Below are 20,033 nucleotides of genomic sequence, written 5' to 3'. Positions count from 1 at the left end.
GTAAATACATTCAAAAAGTTTTCCAAAAATCCTGCAGCCTCATCTAGAAACTGATACATGTTAAGATTCTTGATCTATACCAAATTATAATGTTAAAGGAAATCATGAAAACTGAGGTATATATTTGATGCATTAGAAACTATCATTTGAACACTATTTAAATAGTTTAATTATAAGGTCTAATTTCAAGTTAAAGTCTGTAAACGGAGATTAGTTTGGATTATATGACACAGGAGACAATAAAACATGTTCTCAAAGACATGCCAATACATTTTCTTGAAACAGAACCTCAGCAAATGAGAATTTTCATACTATGCATGGGAATAACTAAAACCTTTATTAGATATGATTTTCCATTAACAATAATGTGAAAATTAGAATTATGAATTCAAAAAGCAGTGAAGTCTGAAAATTTAAAAAGTAGACTAGGTATTAAGGGATTAAAGGTAAAGGAAGACGAGAATGTTTCTTTAATACTATTCATTATTTCCCCTCTGTACACAATGTTGCATATATACAACTACTTCATTTTTATTGACTTTATATAATAGTGAAATCCCTTTAAGCAACCTAGGGTATACAGTTGGTGTCCAACTTTCAGGGGATTTTGGGGGGGGAGTAGAAACACTTGATTAACAGTTTTCACCCACACATGTTAGACAATTTTTTTCTTTTTTTGCCAAGATTTTAGTAGTAAATTCATAAATATAGGAAATACTTTCACTCCTTCAGTGTTAAAATAGAAAACCAAACAGTGCCAACAGTAGTGGCTTAATTATTGGTATACAAGAAAAACACAACAACAATGGGTTTTCTTAATTACGCATTTTAAATATCAATATGTGCATTTGTTTTTACAGTTATAAATTTTTTTCTCATCTGTTTTAGACAACAGCTTGTAATAGTTTTGAATCCATTAAGATGTTGCTTTCAATTTGAAATATTTTGTGTATACATGTATATAAAAAATAACCCAATGTATGACTCATCTGACAGATGTTTAAGATCAATAACAGCTTATTTTTCAACATGCAGTTAGGAAGAGAGGGAAGCAAGCCAACCTCTCTACAGTATCTTTTTGCTGGCTTGTTTTTGCAGTGGTATCAATAGTGGTTTTTGGAGGGAACCATGTGCCTTCAGCCTATCTAGTCAAGATCAGATACCACGATCAACAAGAGCGATAGAAGAGATGGGGAAAGGGGAGTGGGTAAGTGTTAAATATCAATTTTTTAAAGTGTGCATTTTGTACTCTTTCTAGGCACAGGATTAAAAACAGGCCAATGAGGAAAAATTTGTTATAATTAGGAAAAAACTGCAATCAAATCAAGACATAATAGCCGAATTAAGTTCTTTTAATAGATTGCATATATAGATGTTTAGCCATACTCTTAGATCAACTCTTTAAGAGTAGAACTTTATATCCAATTTACATGCTCTAGATACCACCTTTCTTATTTTTTACAGTAAGGTCTGGTATTCAAATACCCACTTGTACACTGACAGCTTTAAGAAAAACAGGACACAGAGGGAGTTGTCATTTTTAGCAGCAATGAAATACCACTAACCCCTTTTTACATACCGAATTCAAGTCACTATCAGAGGTGAGTGCACCACAAAGTCACCAGGTACAAAATTGCTAGTTCATTTTTAAATTAATAACTTGAAATTACCCCTGCCCCCCACCCCATTACATCTTTTTATAAACAGCAAACATTTTGCTATTTTATACATAGGCTAGCAGGCTTGTTTCAATATGAAAGTGCTAATTCATTTACAGATTTTTATAATCAGTTATGTAGTGCTACAATAAATGTCCAATAATCTACATAGGAACAATGATGAAAATGATGAAGACTGAATAAGGCTATCAGATGACCTTATCTTATTTACATATAAAGAATAGATACCCAATGGTGAGGAAGAGACAGAAATTGGACAAATACTCATAGGTGTAAAAATTACATCTACCTTTGAGTTTTATACTGTAAATGAGACATTTTAAATAGTCCTGTAGCCCATGCCTATTTTTTCCTCAGAAAAAGAAAAGCTGCCTTCATGACATCCCCTCTTGTTTCAGATTTCCACAGTGTCACTTTGAAGCTTCAGAGTCAGGATCTTACTTTCTTCAAAAAATAAAGAAAATACTCCCTCTAAGGTACCTCCCATCCCCCCCACCCCCAAAATCCCGCTGATTTCTTTTCCAGTGCCAGGTTGCATGATCAGGTCCCATCTCCTGGGGTTGTTGTTTCTTTTGTCCATCTATTGATTATTAGTTTAGAATAGATAACATGAACCAGTTCTGGAACCACTACTAGGAGGAACACAAGCTCTTCACTACAATCACGCAGCAGGAAAGAAAGAGATAACTCAATTCATCCCTGGTGCTGGGCCTCCAAAATTGAAAGAACTTGGCACAACTGGAGCACTGAATTTGTATCCTCCATGCTTCTCAATCATTTTGGATTCTAGAAAACAAATAAAATTTTAGTAGGGCATTCAATCAGCTACTAACTTGGTGAGAAACTGACAAAACATTAAACAAGCCAGTAGCTTAACCATCATTAGTGGCCAGGAAGTTCCAAAGTCCATGATTTCTCCAATGTATAGGGGCAAGGGAGAATGCATTATGTAGAGAATATAATCTCTTTTACTGTATGCTGTAGACTTCTTAGCCAATTTTCACTTCCCACTGTTAAGAAAAAAATCTTTTTTTTTTTTTTTTTTGAGACGGAGTCTGGCTCTGTCACCCAGGCTGGAGTGCAGCAGCACGATCTTGGCTCACTGCAATCTCCGCCTCCCAGGTGCAAGCGATTCTCTCCTGCCTTAGCCTCCCGAGTAGCTGGGACTACAAGTGCATGCCACCACGCCCGGGTAATTTTTTGTATTTTTAGTAGAGGTAGGGTTTTACCATGTTGGCCAGGTTGGTCTAGAACTCCCGACCTCAAGTGATCCATCCGCCTCAGGAGTCAGGAGTTTTTGAGACCAGCCTGGCCAACATAGTGAAACCTCGTCTCTACTAAAAATACAAAAATTAGTTGGGTGTGGTGGTGCGTGCCTGCAGTCTCAGCTACTCGGAAGCTGAGGCACGAGAATCACCTGAAATCCGGAGATGGAGGTGGCAGTGAGCCGAGATTGCACCACTGCACTCCAGCCTGGGTGACAGAGTGTACTCTTCTCAAACAAATAAATAAAATAATTTTTTTAATTTATAAAAAAAAGTCTATAGATAATTGTTGTGCATTAACAATGGTGTATAACCTAAAATGTACTTTTGTTTGTTTGTTTTTTTTTTTTTAGAGACAGAGTTTCACTCTGTCACCCAGGCTGGAGTGCAGTGGCGCAATGTTGGCTCACTGCAACCTCTGCCTCCCAGGTTCGAGCGATTCTCCTGCCTATGCTTCCCAAGTAGCTGGGACTACAGGTGTGCACCACCATGTCCAGCTAATTTTTGTGTTTTTTAGTAAAGACAGGGTTTCACTGTATGTTGGCCAGGCTGCTCTCGAACTCCTGACCTCAAGTGATCCGCCAGCCTCAGCCTCCCAAAGTGCTGGGATTATAGGCGTGAGCCACCGCGCCTGGCTTAAAATGTACTTTTAAAAATTGCACACTGAAACATTTAAAGATGAAAAGATATGTCTGGGAGCTATTTAACTTCGTAACTTTTTACATTTTTGGAGACGGGGTCTCACTCTGGCACCCAGGCTAGAGTACAGTGGCACAATAATGGCTCACTATAACCTACACTTCCCACGTTCAAGTGATCCTCCAGCCTCAGCCTCCCAAGTAGCTGGGACTACAGGCATGCACCACCATGCCTGGCTAATTTTACTTTTTGTAGAGATGATGTCTCACTATGTTGCCCAGGCTGGACTTCAACTTCCAAACTCAAGCAACCCTCCTGTCTTGGCCTCCCAAAGTGCTGGGATTACCGGCATGAGCCACCACGCCTGGCCAAGTGTTTAAATTTTGTTTTTTTTTTTTGAGATGGAGTTTCGCTCTTGTTGCCCAGGCTGGAGTGCAATGGCGCGACCTCGGCTCACCGCAACCTCCATCTCCCAGGTTCAAGCAATTCTCCTGCCTCAGCCTCCCGAGTAGCTGGGATTACAGGCATGCGCTACCACGCCTGGCTAATTTTGTATTTGCAGTAGAGATGGGGTTTCTCCACGTTGGTCAGGCTGGTCTCGAACTCTAAACCTCAGGTGATCCACCCGCCTCAGCCTCCCAAAGTGCTGGGATTACAGGTGTGAGCCACTGCTCCCGGCTTAGGTGTTTACATTTTTAACAGAACTTTCTACTATCTGACCATCACCATGAGCTAAAGTTATTGCAAACTGAAAGTAGTCTTCAACTGTACTTTTTTTTTTTTTTTTTGAGACAGACTTTTGCTCTTGTCACCCAGGCTGGAGTGCAATGGCGTGATGTCGGCTCACTGCAACCTCTGCCTCCTGGGTTCAAGGACTTGCCTGCCCCAGCCTCCCAAGTAGTTGGGATTACAAGCATGCGCCACCATGTCTGGCTGTGTTCTCTAGTTTTTTTTGTTTCTGTTTTTTTGGAGATGGAGTCTCGCTCTGTTGCCCAAGATGGAGTACAGTGGTGCAATCTCAACTCACTGCAACCTCCGCCTCCTAGGTTCAAGCAATTTTCCTGCCTCAGCCTCCTGAGTAGCTGGGAATATAGGCATGTGCCACCATGCCTGGCTAGTTTTTTGTATTTTAGTAGAGACAGAGTTTGGTCATGTTGCCCAGGCTGGTCTCAAACTCCTGAGCTCAGGCAATCCACCCACTGTGGCCTCCCAAAGTGCTGGAATTACAGGCATGAGCCACCACACCTGGCCCAATTATACTTAAAAATAAGCAAACTGGGGCTGGGTGTGGTGGCTCACGCCTGTAATCTCAGCAGTTTGGGAGGCCGAGGCGGGCGGGTCATGAGGTCAGGAGATCGATACCATCCTGGCTAACACAGTGAAACCCTGTCTCTACTAAAAATACAAAAAATTAGCCAGGTGTAGTGGCAGGTGCCTGTAGTCCCAGCTACTTGGGAGGCTGAGGCAGGAGAACGGCATGAACCCGGGAGGTAGAGCTTGCAGTGAGCTGACATCGCATCACTGCACTCCAGCCTGGGCGACAGAGCAAGACGCCATCTCAAAAAAACAAACGAACAAACAAACAAAAAAAACGAAAAAACCCAACTGCAGCCAAAGCCAAAATTAAGTTATCTTGAATTAAATCCCTCAGATTAGAGTTAATTCCTATCACCTGCAACAACTATACCTTTTATATCATCTTAAATGATATAAAATTTAATGATATAAAATTAAATGATATAAAATTTTAAACCTATAAAAGTCACTAATTAAAGAGGAGTTACAGTTAATTAACATACCATGGGCTGCTCTTCTTTGATCAGCCAGAGTTGCTATGTCTTGTAACTGTTTTCTTTGTTCTTCATTAAGACCGTGAGTCAGTGCCTGATACCACACAGGATTACGATTTTGAATAGCTATCAAAAAATAAAAACAAGGGAAAAACAACATGAATAAGAGAGGCTTGGTAGCTCCGTTCTATACTATTCCTCCTACTCCATCCCGAGGCAATACTGAAATTCTGATCTATTTTATATTATCCCAATAATTTTTAAAATTACCATATTTGTGAAACAACAGATATAGGAATAAAAATTAATTACAGCTTATCTTTATGCCTCCAAAAACTCTAATCATTCTTACGATCCATCTCTCCAGCAAATAAGGACTCAGCCTAACTAGTTCTTATATAGTAAGTAACAAACCAGGGAGACTTCAGGAATAAAGCTAACCCAACCATCTTAAAAGATTCAGAGCTAAAGCAACTTGAAAATCATCGAGGCTACTGTGGTACATGGGCCCCGTGTTAGGAACCATTCTTTAGGGACTGACATGTGGTGTCTGTCTACAAAGTACAAGGCACAGAAACAACAAGTTTGGCACCTCAATCAGTTCTTGCTGCCATGTAGCTCAGAAACCAGCACTTTGTGCTTCTGTAACCTTGCATCAAAACTGCCTTGTCATGGGCTTAGAAGACCCAAATCCTTTGGTTATCAGATAATGTATTCTATCAAAAAATATATTCATCAGTTCCCAATGCATAGGAAATGATATATAACAGCAATTAACTCTGAGAGGAAAAGATGTTAAAAATACAGGGGAAATTTAATTTCTTAATGTGGATGGTAAAACACAAATGCTATACCTTGTTAAAATCCAAGTAAATGATGGTAAAAACCAACCAGAACCTAGTATTCTGGAGCCACATACAATGACACATTATAGGAACAGTGGACTTTTCTTGGAATATTTAACAATGTATGTGGCTCCAGAATCCTAGGCATATATAATTCAAAAATCTCAAAGTTAAATTAGTTGTTTAAAGCTAAAAATTTGATTATGCCGAAAGTGCTAATTTAGTAATAATAGATTAAATTAGTTAACACATCATAGAATATAGGAAAAAAAGAATTATAAGATCATATGCCATAAATGCTAATATACTCTAACAGGTAAGTGTAGGTTTGGGCAGGAAAAAAGGATACACACAAATAATAACATACAACAAACAGGTATACATGTAAGAGTGGTTACTTCTGAGGAAAGCTGGGAGACTGGGAATCAGAAGTAGCAAAGAGGCACTGTCACTGTAAACTTTTTTGAACTACATTATTTTCCTATAATCTTCCAAAATTACAATCTAAATGTAAAATAACAGGATGAATAAAGAATACTCAGAAACTATGGCAACCTTAGAAATAATTTTGGTTACTTTGCCTAACCAGCCTTTTCTAGTCTGGGTTTGATATCCTCCAAACTCTTCCTTTAAAGGGCAGGCAGAAACTATAACAGATTTGTTCAATGAAATGGATCCACATGTAACAAGTTGACTTACTTTGAAAGATAGCTTTAAATATCTGATACTCATCAACAGGGTTATCTTCATCATCAATGATTGTGGAATAGCCTTCCAGAGCAGTCTCTTCAGCATCATCTTCTTCCCAATCTTCATCATCTCCATCTTCACCAGCCTGCTTAGCCAGAATCTCCAAATATTCTTGCCCATCTTCATCAATATCATCTTCATCACTCCCCAGTTCCTCTGCCAAGTCATAATATAAGTACTTTTATAACAATGACATATTTTGTTACTCAACAAATTGACAATCATCTCAATCACTGTCAGTAAATTACAAGTCACAAGTGACAAGAGAGAGCTCCAGGAATTGGTGTTTAAATACATGTTCAATAATGAATAGAAATGAAAATTTCCACAGGAGTCCAAGAAAACCAACCTTGATTTAATGTGTTCTTAATACTAGACATCTGAAAAAGGACTGCACAGTATGAACACACTACCGTTACACCCACCAAACCTTTTGTAAGGTTTTTTTTAAAAGGCTGGCTAAGTTAGTAAATGATAAAAGACAAAAATAGCAATAGCTATCTTATGTTGAAACCCTTACAATAATTTCTTAATATTTTATCAATTTATACACTGATAGTGTACAGTCTTATAGATAAAATGTATTTATCAACATTTAATTAACATAATGTTATAGTGCAAGTATGCTTAGGTTTTAGAATAGATGATAGGATGGATGTCTCCAATAAATTTAGTCAACATTAAGACCATAAATCTTTAGAAGCTTAAAAATAAAATGAAAACCCCATAATTCGCCGGGCGCAGTGGCTCACGCCTATAATCCCAACACTTTAGGAGGCCAAGGCAGGCAGATCACGAGGTCAGGAGATTGAGACCACCCTGGCCAACACGGTGAAACCCCATCTCTACTAAAAATACAAAAATTAGCTGGTGTGGTGGCACACGCCTGTAATCCCAGCTACTTGGGAGGCTGAGGCAGGAGAATCACTTGAACCCGGGAGTCGGAGGTTGCAGTGAGCCAAGATTGCCACTGCACTCCAGCTTGGCGACAAAACGAGATTCCGTCTCAACAACAACAACAAAAAACAAACAAAAAAACCCCCCATAAATCTTGTAATAGTAACTATAATGATATGTGTACCTTTGTTAATACTGTTAATTCAGTGCCATCTGCTAAGCACTATTTAAGCGTCAAGGATTCCCTCATGTAATCCCCACAACTTTTTTTAAAGAAATGGGGTTTCACGGCTCAGTGCAGTGGCTCACGCCTGTAATCCCAGCACTTTGGGAGGCCCAGGAGGGTGGATCATCTGAGGTCAGGAGTTCGAGACCAGCCTGGCCAACATGGTGAAATCCTGTCTCTACTAAAAATACAAAAATAAGCTGGGCATGGTGGCACGTGCCTATAATCCCAGCTATCTGGGGGGCTGAGGCAGGAGAATTGCTTGAACCCGGGAGGCAGATGTTGCAGTGAGCCAAGATCGCGTTGTTGCACTCCAGCCTGGGCAACAGAAGCAAAACTCCGTCTCAAAAGAAAAAAAACCAAAAAACAAAAAACTGGGGTTTCACTATGTTACCCAGGCTGGAATCAAACTCCTGGGCTCAAGCGAATCTGATATCTCAGACTTCCAAGTAGCTGGGACTATAGGCTCATGCCACCATATAAAAAAGGGAACTATAATCTCTCGCTCTTAAGTGGACTCAGCACTTCGTGTCAACTCTATTATTATATACATAATTATTTGGCTTTGTAATACTTTCCCACAGTCGGATAGAAAACTTTTGAAGAATTGCATGACATCTCATTCATCTTTGTATCTACAGTGCTGAGAATGTGTAAAATAAACAAATCTTTGTTGGTTGCATACTATAATGGTTTGAACTGTTCTACATGTTGGTAATACAGCTGAAGTTCCTGATTACATCACTCTAGTGAGAAGACAGGAAGTCTTTTCTGTGAATGAAAGCATTTGGGTATGATCCCACATTTATTTGGGAGAAGGGCTAGTGATATATATATATATATTTTTTAATCTGAGATGGAGTCTCGTTCTGTTACCCAGGCTGGAGTGCAGTGATGCAGTCTTGGCTCACTGCAACCTCCGCCTCATGGGTTCAAGCGATTCTCCTGCCTCAGCCTCCCAAGTAGCTGGGACTACAAGTGCCCACCACTACACCCAGTTAATTTTTGTATTTTTAGTAGAGGCGGGGTTTCACCATACTGGCCAGGCTGGTCTCGAACTCCTGATCTTGTGATCCACCTGCCTCAGCCTCCCAAAGTGCTGGGATTACAGGCCTGAGCCACTGCGCCCGGCCCAGTGCGGTAATATTTCTAAGTAGATAAGTTTTGTCTTCTTCCATTGAAAATCCCTTACCGGTTTCATCATCATCTTCAGCTTCATCATCATCATCACTGTCATTCTCATGTTCTGCATGGCAGGCATATGCTCTTTTCAATCCGTTAAATAAAAGGATAAAAGCCGGCAAAATCTGTCCAGAAACCTGATTTAAAACTTGGGGTATCTGTTCCATATCAATAAGAGCACAGAGTCCAAGAACACACATCTTTCTGTCATGAAGCCTAAAAAAAAAAAAAAAATCTGTTTTCTTTTCTTAAATAAGCAGAGTTCCTCCCAAAGCAAATGTAGTAAAATTGCAATACGTCACTTACCCCAAGAAACAGTCAACATCATTAAGCCACTGTGTAATAAAATGATTTGTAACTGGTTCAACATTATTAGGGAAGCGAAGATTTTCTAAGGTATTGAGTAGTAGGTGTGGATTATAATACAAAGCTGCAATTGCAACTTGCAGACACATAGTTCGAAGTTCACTTGTCTTAACCTCTCTTGTCAGTCTTTCTAAGGCTGCTTCCACGAATAAGGGAATGCACTACAAAAAAAGATAGCAAGATATTCTAAGACTATAATTAATAGCATGCAAACATTCTAAAAATATTAACTTCTTTGTTGCCTCAATTAACCCTATTGTAGCATTAGATGACCAATATTTACTGCTGAGGCACTGCACTGGGAAATCTAATTTTAGAGAAAGTCTAGTAGTCTTCATGGAGCTATTAAAAGCTCACGACGGGCCAGGCGCGGTGGCTCACGCCTGTAATCCCAGCACTTTGGGAGGCTGAGGCAGGCGGATCACGAGGTCAGGAGATCAAGACCATCCTGGCTAACACAGTGAAACCCCGTCTCTACTAAAAATACAAAAAATTAGCCAGGCGTGGTGGTGGGTGCCAGTAGTCCCAGCTACTTGGGAGGCTGAGGAAGGAGAATGGCGTGAACCCGGCAGGCAGAGGCAGTGAGCTGAGATCGTGCCACTGCACTCCAGCCTGAGCGACAGAGCAAGACTCCGTCTCAAAAAAGTATATGAAATAAATAAAAAATAAATAAAAAGCTCACGATGATATCAATCATGGCTTCACAAGTTCCTATTAAAATTGACCGTGGGCCGGGTGACGTGGCTCATGCCTGAGATCCCAACACTTTGGGAGTATGAGGTGGGCAGAACACTTGAGGTCAGGAGTTTGAGACCAGCCTGGCCAAAATGGCGAAACTCCATCTCTACTAAAAATATAAAAAATTAGCCAGGTGTGGTGGCAGGCACCTATAATCCCAGCTACTCAGGAGGCGGAGGCAGAGAACTGCTTGCACCTGGGAGGCAGAGGTTGCAGTGAGCTGAGATTGCGCGACTGCACTCCAGCCTAGGCGACAGGGCAAGACAGCGTCTCAAAAAAAAAAAAAAAAAATATATATATATATATATATATATATAATTAGGCGGGTGTGGTGGTGTATATCTGTAATCCCAGCTACTTGGGAGGCTGAGGCAGGAGAACCGCTTGAATCTGGTTGCAGTCAGCAGAGAATGTGACACTGCATTCCAGTCTGGGCAACAGAGCAAGACTCTGACTCAAAAAAAACAAAAAACAACAAACAAACAAAACAAAACAAACAAACAAAAAACTGACCATGGATATTTAATTACTAAAGCTATCCAAAAAATCTTAAGCCAAAGTTTACCTTTCATGATAACAAAGTAGCCATAAAACTTAGTCCAATTCCTGTACATTAAACATATGATCATTATTACATATTAGTTAAATTTTGAACTAAAAATATTAGTTGTCTAGATGTCTCAATAAACAAAAACATACAGAATACGCAACAAATGCCAAAAAATGAAGAAAGAAAGTGGAAGGAAAAGATTACCCCTCTGAACTACAAATCATTATTAGCTTCACTGACCTGGTCAATGCCACGCCCTTTGCACTGCAGAATGATGACCTCTAACAATTTTGCTGCATGACACTCTGCATCTTCTCCTGCAACTCCTGTAAGAACCTGATCAAAACAGAATATAAATTGCACTAAGGCTTTATCCTTTAAATCAGGCATCTAAATCAAGGAAACAATTTCCTACCCTGTGTACAGGCTCTGAGTATTACTTGAGGTACCCTAATTAATATGAATAACTGCAATGTTCATCGCACAGATGAAAGACTAAAGGATCTGGATAGCTGTGAGGATCTGGAGCTGTCTGCCTCCTATCTTTCATAGTCTAGCCCTCTGGCATCTTGGTCTTTGTGATCAAAGTACCTATCCTGTAGTGCCATTCTGGATTACAGCAAGTTGACAACCACTAACTTCTCATACACAGGTGGTAGCTAAAACACCTAACCTTTCTCATGTAAAGAACTACAAAAAGCTAAGATGTTGACATTTCTAGGAAACCCTTTTCTCTTTAAAAAAAGAAAACAACAACAACACAAAAAACCAGTAGGGGAGGGAGGAACGGAGGGAGGAAGAGGCAGCCTGTTGAGGGCAAATGTTGCCCTATAAACTCCAGACAAGAAACGAACATGGACTTGAAGGCTAGTGAAAACTAGATGAGTATAAACATATGAATAAGTGTTCAGGAATAGATATGTAGATAGTATAGGTATATCTCTGCTCCCAGAATATTAATATAAATAATATAATTGGCAGTAAACAATGACTAACATAACTAGATGATTATGTGTGACTTTGTGTTCAGAAAGGAAAGAGATGAGTGAAAGAAATCTAAAAACTTCATGGAGCAAATCATTTTCTAACGACCTACAACAGACATTGCTAGAAATTAAAATGCTACCAATTACACTGACTTTGATATTGATGGACTCCAGTTTATTTGTTTCCCCAACCAAACAAAAGGGGGACATTCAATTCCTATTGCTCGTTGTAAACCTACAGCTGCTAACCTTTTCCTTTATAAAACATCTCTATCCATTCCTAATCCTTTCAAAAATCTCTCAAGTTCTTGACTCTTTCCTTCTTTTGATTCCATAAGACTATGTTAGTTAAACTCCGGGCACTCTAAAATTCAAAAACAAATTCCAAGTGTCAGAGGGCACACAAAAGACATATATTTATCAAAACTGTGGTATCTAGGGACCAATGACTTTTAACTTTTAAAGCCCTTAATTCTGTCAGATCCATGTTTACATGTTTATTACTACAATGTGGTATCACATGAGTTTTCACAGTTTCATACATTTTATAGCAGAAGCGTCATTAAATCTGATATATAAAAATGACCTACCTTTTTGCACATACTGTATATCATTTCAAGATACTTGGTGTCAGACAGAAGTGTGTCTGTATCAACTGTTACATAATTATGAAGGAGGGGCATCATATCTGTATTAATAAAAAACATCGGTTACACATCTTTAGTAACACAAATGCTTTCTTTGCTTTTGAAAAATTTCCTTAGAAAAAGGCAAATCTATGAGATCATTTTGTCTCTAACATTCACCTTTTTTTGGGGGGAGGGGGGACACTCTCACTCTGTTGCTAAGGATGGAGTGCCCAATACAGTGGTGTGATTAAAACTCACTGTAACACCAAAATCCTGGACTCAGGTGATCCTCCCACCTCAGCCTCCCAGGTAGCTGGGACTATAGGCACACGCCACCTCGCCTGATTAATTTAAAAAAATTTTTTTAGAGACAGGGTCTAATAGCCCAGGCTGGTTGAGAACTCCTGGACTGAAGTGCTTTCCCACCTTCCCAAAGAACTAGGATTACAGGCGTGATCCACTAAGCCTGGCCTTAACATTTAGTTTTCATTAAAACATATTCATTTATAATTAAATGCAGAAATGAACCTATTATTAAAGTGATTTTCTTTGTTCTTAAACATAAAAATTATAGACACATTTTTACATTTATATGGATAAGATTACAAGGGGGTGTGTGGGTATGTATCTGTGTTAACAAAGAATAAGCCTAAAATAACTAAATTATATAGCAGAAATCAATATCGTGCATCACCACTGAGAGCATTAACTTCTACTGATAATTGTTCCGAACAGTGAAGCAGTCTGAACATTCAAAAGTGTACGTTCAGGCCAGGCGCAGTGGCTCATGCCTGTAATCCCAGCACTTTGGGAGGCTGAGGCGGGCGGATCACCTCAGGTAGGGAGTTTGAGACCAGTCTGACCAACATGGAGAAACTCTGTCTCTACTAAAAATACAAAATTAGCCGGGCATGGTGGCGCATGCCTGTAATCCCAGCTACTTGGGAGGCTGAGGCAGGAGAATCACTTGAACCCAGGAGGCGTAGGTTGCGATGAGCTGAGATCGCACCATTGCACTCCAGCCTGGGCAACAAGAGCGAAATTCCAACTCAAAAAAAAAAAAAATAGTGTATGTTCAAATGATAAGCTACAAATAAATCAAAGCAGGGAAAACCCTTAGTATTTCCATGCTGATCTGACTCACCTGTAAAGTAATCAAAGCCATCTTGCTGAAAGACTTCAAATACAAGGGGGAGTAGCTGCCACATCTGTGGAGACACTTGTTGACATGTCAAACTGTGCGCTAAAGAGAAGATCTCCTCATAGAATTCTAAAAGAGAATACTAAGTCATTAGGAAAATGCTTGCTCATGTGAAATAGCACTAAATTCTTAGCACAATCAGAGGTATAATACCTAAGACATGCTGTTGTAAAACAGTACCAATGACCTGTAAGCAGATTCCCTCAAGCTGTTGGGTTATCTAAAAGAGAAGAAAAAAAATCATATGCAGTTACAGCCCACTAAATGACTTAGTAAGACAACGCATATTATAATTCAGTACACTTAAATATAAAGTCAATATTGTGAAAAAAATAAGTCTTTGTTTTAAAATGACTTACACATTATGAAATTGTGATCTCAGATAAAAATAGAATAAAATACCATCACAATGAGAAAAACACAAGGAATGGCTAGCTTAATTTACCTAAAAAGGAAAAAACAACATTCTCGAAAAATGCAAACAACTATGAAAATAAAGGAGTTGGCCGGGCGTGGTGGCTCACGCCTGTAATCCCAGCACTTTAGGAAGCCAAGGTGGGTGGATCACCTGAGGTCAGGAGTTTGCAACCAGCCTGGCCAGCATGGTGAAACCCCGTCTCCACTAAAAATACAAAAAATTAGCCAGGCATGGTGGCGGGTGCCTGTAATCCCAGCTACTTGGGAAGCTGAGGCAGGAGAATTGCTTGAACCCAGGAGGTGGAGGTTGCAGTGAGCCGAGCGCCATTGCAGTCCAGCCTGGGCAACAAGAGCAAAACTCCATCTCAAAAAAAAAAAAAAAAACCATTCGGAAGATAGCCCATCTGTTATGTGCAAATAGAGATTAATTCAGCTCAATGTAATTGAAAAGTCACTGTCAATGACTCACAGAGAAATTATCCGAAGGAAGGCATTATTGCTACGAATCTCAATAATCCTTAAGTCACCTTAGTTTTTCAAATTTTATTAGATATAGTGAACCATGGAATGTGAACTCAGCCCCCAACTCAAGACTGACAGGAAATACAAATTCCTCTATAATTGTCTAGATAGTCCTAAATTAGATCCCAAATCCCTGAGGGCCATAAGAATGTTAAGGGGAGGAAGGGTAAAATAATATCCACTAATCAGATATAAAAGCAAGACATCCATTTCAAATATACAGAACTTAATACATTTACAACTCCTAAAATAGAATAAACAATTAATCTGTTAAAACATAAAGCACCTATAGGATTGGTCATGGCTTCTGCTTATATTCAATTATAAGGCAGAATACAAAAACGGTTTACGTGGCTGGCGTGGTGACTCACGCCTGTAATCTCTGCACTTTGGGAGGTCGAGGGAGGCGGATCACTCGAGGTCAGGAGTTCCAGACCTGCCTGCCAACATGGTGAAACCCTGTCTCTATTAAAAATAGAAAAATTAGCTGGGCGTGGTGGCGCGCGCCTGTACTCCCAGTTACTCAGGAGGCTGAGGCAGGAGAATCACTTGAACCTGGGAGGCAGAGGTTGCGGTGAGCCAAGATGGCGCCACTGCACTCCTGCCTAGGCAACAAAGGGAGACTCCGTCTCAAAAAAAAAAAAAAAAAGTTTAGTGAAATACCTCATGCTGCAAAAGGCAACTTGCAGATAATCTGAAAACATGTAATTTATGGATAAGAGATACATTACAAGCATCTGCATTGGAATTATAAACACCAAATTCATGACAGTGTTACTTCTATGGGAAGAAAGGAAGTAGGGAAAAGGGGTTAGGAAGTGGTCCCCTGAGGGCTTTCAACTGCATCTATCTCAAATTGTTTTTCTTTTTCTTTCTTTTCTGACACAGTGTCTCACTCTGTCGCCCAGGCTGGAGTGCAGTGGCGCAATCTACGCTCACTGCAGCCTCTGCCTCTCGGGTTCAAGTGATTCTCCTGCCTCAGCCTCCCAAGTAGCTCGGATTACAGGTGCCCGCCACCATGCCCAGCTAATTTTTGTATTTTTAGTAGAGACAGGGGTTTCACCACGTTGGCTAGGCTGGTCTCGAACTCCTGACCTCAGGTGATCTGCCCACCTCGGCCTCTCAAAGTGCTGGGATTACAGGCATGAGCCACTGTGCCTGGCCGCCCAATAATGGATTTTTTTAAAAATGGAATTATTTAAAACATACAGAAGAGAGTAAATAATAAGAAAACTATAACCAAAACTTCTTAATCACCTAAACTTTATTACATTCTTAACACTTAGAATATTTCCATTATGTTAAGAAAAACAATTTCAGGGTCAGGTGCAGTGACCATTGCAATCCAGCCTGGGCGACAGAGCGAGACTCCATCTCAAAAAAAAAAATCCATTATTACAATTCTTACTTTTCCAAAAGACAACTAGAAAAGAAGAAACCTAGGAAGATGGTAGTGATGGTTGCATAACAATGTGATATACTTAATATTAGTGAACTATATACTTAAAAATGGTTAGGATTGTAAATTTTATGCTATGTGTATAACCAAAATTTTTCAAAGAAAAAGAAAACTAAGAAAAATATTTTTGTTTTTCTGGGAACCACCATATTTCTGGATCTGAGAAAACATTAACGAGGAGCCAAAATCCTGAGCCCTAAGATGGTAAAACAAATACCTGCTTCCTATTCCTTCTACTAATACTTTATAACTTAAAATATAATGTACCAATCTTATCTTTATAAAAGGGAAAATGGAAAAACATGGTACATGAGATGCCAGAGAGATATTAGAGCCCTCTAAAAAGCATAAAATGGCTTGAAAAACTGCAACACTAGATCATCTTCTTACCTCTTTATGATCTTCAACTACACTAAGAAGTGTATCAATTGTATTCAGAATTCCCATAGCAGTAACTGCTTTGTCATCACTACCTTCTTCATCTGGCCCCGTCTGGATTACTTGGTTAAATGTCATTGCCTAGATTCAAGAGAATATAACTCAAGTTTGTCACTGAGGCATTATAAATATGTTTTGGTCTAAGACTTTTAATTCTTAGAACGTTCTCATTGGGATACCACAACAAATCAATGTCTCCAAATTGATTAATGATAATAAAGAGCTTAAGCTCTATAATCAAATAGTCTGCTCATTGGGTGACCTTAAACAAGCTACTTGACTTCTCTTGACCTCTTCTGCCTGCCACTTCGGGGATTTCATAGACACCGTATGAGGACTAAATGAGGCAAGGTATAAAAAGTACTTAATATTATGAATAGTTTTCATTAATATTACTGGTTAACACTTGACAATGTCCAAATAAAAGTATATTTAATCATCAAGGAGGTCACTGATTTATCTTTTGTAAAATTCAATCGATTATTTTGAGCATTCCAGGCCACTACACAGATAGTCATGCTGCAGCTTGAGGTAGTAGTTAAGAACAAGTACCGTGAAGACCCATATATAAATCCCAACCGCACCCTGCCTAGCTTAGGCAATTAACCATTTTATACCTCACATTTTCTCCGTAAGACAGGAATAATTCTGACACACGATTGTGTTAGAATTAAGTAAGTTAAGTATCTGTCAAGGGCTTTACGTGCTACACAGTAATGTCTGTGAAATATCTACTATAAGGCAGGGGTCCCCAGTCTCCAGGCAGTGGACTGGTACCGGTCCATGGCCTGTTAGGACCAGTAGATAAGTGGTAGGTGAGTGAGCATTACTCCCGGAAATTCTCACAGGAGTGTGAACCCTACTGTGAAATGTGCATTCAAGGATCTAGGTTGCACACTCCTTATGAGAAACCATTGCCTGTCTGATGATAAGAGGTGGAACAGTTTCATCCCAAAGCCATCTCCCCTGGACCATCTGTGGAAAAATTATCTTCCATGAAACCGAACCCAGGTGCCAAAAAGGTTGACTGCTATAAGGTAAGGCAAGCCACTGGTGACACAACCTGGAACATACTGAGAGCTACATTAAAATGCTTGCAAATATGGTAGGTTCAAACAACATACCAAATGTTGTGTCATTTCTACTGCAATAGGAGTAACTTCTTCACTATATTCACAGATCATTTTCTGAATTACATTGGTAAGGTCATCATTTTCTGTTTCTCTTATAATATGAAGAAGAGCCTGCATTACAGGTCTGATGAATGGTGTGATATATTCTTTAGCTGTAAGAGAAAGAGTAAAAAACTTGCGTAAAACCCCTAAAACTTCTTAAAACCTGATATAACAAATATCGATGAGTTTTTTTTAAAAAGTACTTTCACATAAAAAGGAAGTATGCCAAGTTTCTAGGATTATGGCTTTTTACAATTAATATATATATATATATTTTATAAGAGGCAGGGTTTTGATCTGTTGCCCAGGCTGGAGGGTAGTGGCAATCGTAGCACACTGCAGCCTCGAACTGTCGGGCTCTAGTGATCCTGCTGCCTCAGACTCCCAAGTAGCTGGCACTACAGGTACATGCCACTATGTCCAGTTAATTTTAAAAAATTTTTTTGTAGAGATGTTGCCCAGGCTGGTCTTGAACACCTGGCTTCAAGCGCTCTTCCCACCTAAGCCTACCGAAGTGCTAAGATTACAGGTGTGACCTACCGCACCTGGCCAACATTCACTTTTCTTGACATACAAAAATCCTTTACCTTTTTCTTGATTGCTGATCAATACTTGAAGGGCAATGGCAGCTTCCACTTTCACAGGCATTTCTCTATCATCAATCAGACATCTTCTTGTTAGCTCTAAGGCTGTTTGAAGGTTCTGATCACTTTTGAACTTCACTTCACAAAAATAGTGAAGTACCCAGCAAGCCTTTTGTAAAAACACAGTGAGTTACTGTAGATACCTTACCTTAAATTCCCCCAAGCTAATCTCTATTCCCTGAGTTCTGTGTGTGGGAATTTGGAGGCTGGCCAGTGGTAGATGTGTCCAGAGACAACACTAGACCAGTACTATGATCCCAAGTTACTCTTTGGCCGCATGATATTTGTGTGGATAGCAAGATCTGAAAGCAAAACACAGACAGACACTGCTACCAGACACAGATGAAACCTATGCACACATTACAGCAGCCATGTAAAGATTTACATTAAACAGAAACCTAAAATAAAACACAGGCTTCAAAGTGAACATTTAAAAGTTTCAATATAAAAGTCCACAGTCATTCATTACAAGACAAAAGTATATAAATAATGCAGCTTTAAAACATACCCTTGCTCTCATGTAGCCTAGTTCACTGCTGAAGAGAGGGAATACATGATTCTGCAACATGTATTCCATCTGATCTTTATAGATCTTTTTCTGTAAATATAAACAACAGTTATTTTGATACAGTTCCAAATATAATCATCTCAATTTCCAAACAGATATAACACTGTTAAAAATGACTATTAATGTTACATATATTTATTCTCATTCTTTGAACCCCAGAATCCACAACCAATTTTCTTATTCCAGAACTTCACCACCAAAAAACTAAACACATTTTCACGTTTTTATATTCCTCGATTAGAAAGCCATTATGCCAAATCTTACCAGCAATAGTGTTCGAATGATGTAAGTTTGGTTAATTTTATCTGTTACTATGAAACTTTTATAATGAAAAAACTTGTCTGATAAAGTTTCTGGCTGAAAATAACATAACCTGAGAAAAATCCTGCTTTCAAACGAATAAACTGGCTATCTAAAAAGGCACACTCTTTTTTTTCCTTTTTTTTGAGACGGAGTCTTGCTCTGTCGCCCAGGCTGGAGTGCAGTGGCACAATTTCGGCTCACTGCAATGTCCACCTCCCAGATTCAAGTGATTCTCTAAAAAGGCACTCTCAGTATTCAAAGTAAGTATTTTCTAAGTGGAAAGAAGCTTTTTAGAAGAGTTCCTTAAACTGCACATTAAATCAACATTAAAAACATAAGACACTTATATATCAACACTTACATAATCAGACATGACAACTTAATGCAATGTGAGACCCTAGACTGGGTCATGGAACAGAAAAAAGGACATAGTGGGAAATCTTGTGAAACTTTAAAAAGGTCCATGGATTAGTTGATAGTAGCATACCAAAATCAACTTCATGTTTTTGATAACTTTGCCTACCTATGTAAGGTATTACCACTAAGTGAAGCCGAGTGAAAGGTAAGAATAGATAAACTTGAATTTGCCAAGAGAACTCACTAATTCGCAGCCTTCTATGCCACAAATGATTAGAATGTCTTTAATACATACTTCATAAACAAAGAGAAGGATGGGTGAACAGGTACAGAAAAGATGAAAGACAGCCGGGTGCAGTGATTCACGCCTGTAATCCCAGCATTTTGGGAAGCCGAGGCGGGTGGAT

General features: G+C 39.2%; 1 protein-coding gene and 1 non-coding gene across 2 annotated transcripts in view; both read right to left on the bottom strand.

Annotated features, from left to right (window-relative positions):
• Positions 1–316: 316 nt before the first annotated feature.
• The window catches only part of IPO7 (importin 7), a 62,607-nt gene continuing 42,890 nt past the window's right edge, over positions 317–20,033 (bottom strand). Inside the window, exons 13-25 of the mRNA XM_003818140.7 lie at positions 18,907–18,996; positions 18,342–18,507; positions 17,704–17,864; positions 16,532–16,660; positions 13,897–13,963; positions 13,687–13,812; positions 12,504–12,601; positions 11,168–11,263; positions 9,580–9,800; positions 9,284–9,489; positions 6,918–7,124; positions 5,383–5,499; positions 317–2,465 (exon numbers count right to left, since the gene is read on the bottom strand). Of these exons, the coding sequence (XP_003818188.1) occupies positions 2,368–2,465; positions 5,383–5,499; positions 6,918–7,124; positions 9,284–9,489; positions 9,580–9,800; positions 11,168–11,263; positions 12,504–12,601; positions 13,687–13,812; positions 13,897–13,963; positions 16,532–16,660; positions 17,704–17,864; positions 18,342–18,507; positions 18,907–18,996 (1,782 nt within the window). The 3' untranslated portion in view covers positions 317–2,367. The remainder of the gene's footprint in view (positions 2,466–5,382; positions 5,500–6,917; positions 7,125–9,283; positions 9,490–9,579; positions 9,801–11,167; positions 11,264–12,503; positions 12,602–13,686; positions 13,813–13,896; positions 13,964–16,531; positions 16,661–17,703; positions 17,865–18,341; positions 18,508–18,906; positions 18,997–20,033) is intronic.
• On the bottom strand, positions 18,584–18,765 carry LOC112441278 (small nucleolar RNA SNORA23). The gene has a single exon (XR_003029215.1). It is a non-coding gene; the product is annotated as a small nucleolar RNA SNORA23 (small nucleolar RNA).

The sequence above is a fragment of the Pan paniscus genome, chromosome 9, assembly GCF_029289425.2.
Source record: "Pan paniscus chromosome 9, NHGRI_mPanPan1-v2.0_pri, whole genome shotgun sequence".
Classification (NCBI taxonomy): domain Eukaryota; kingdom Metazoa; phylum Chordata; class Mammalia; order Primates; family Hominidae; genus Pan; species Pan paniscus.
Note: the sequence above shows the minus strand (reverse complement) of the source record. Positions and strands in the feature narration are given on the sequence as shown.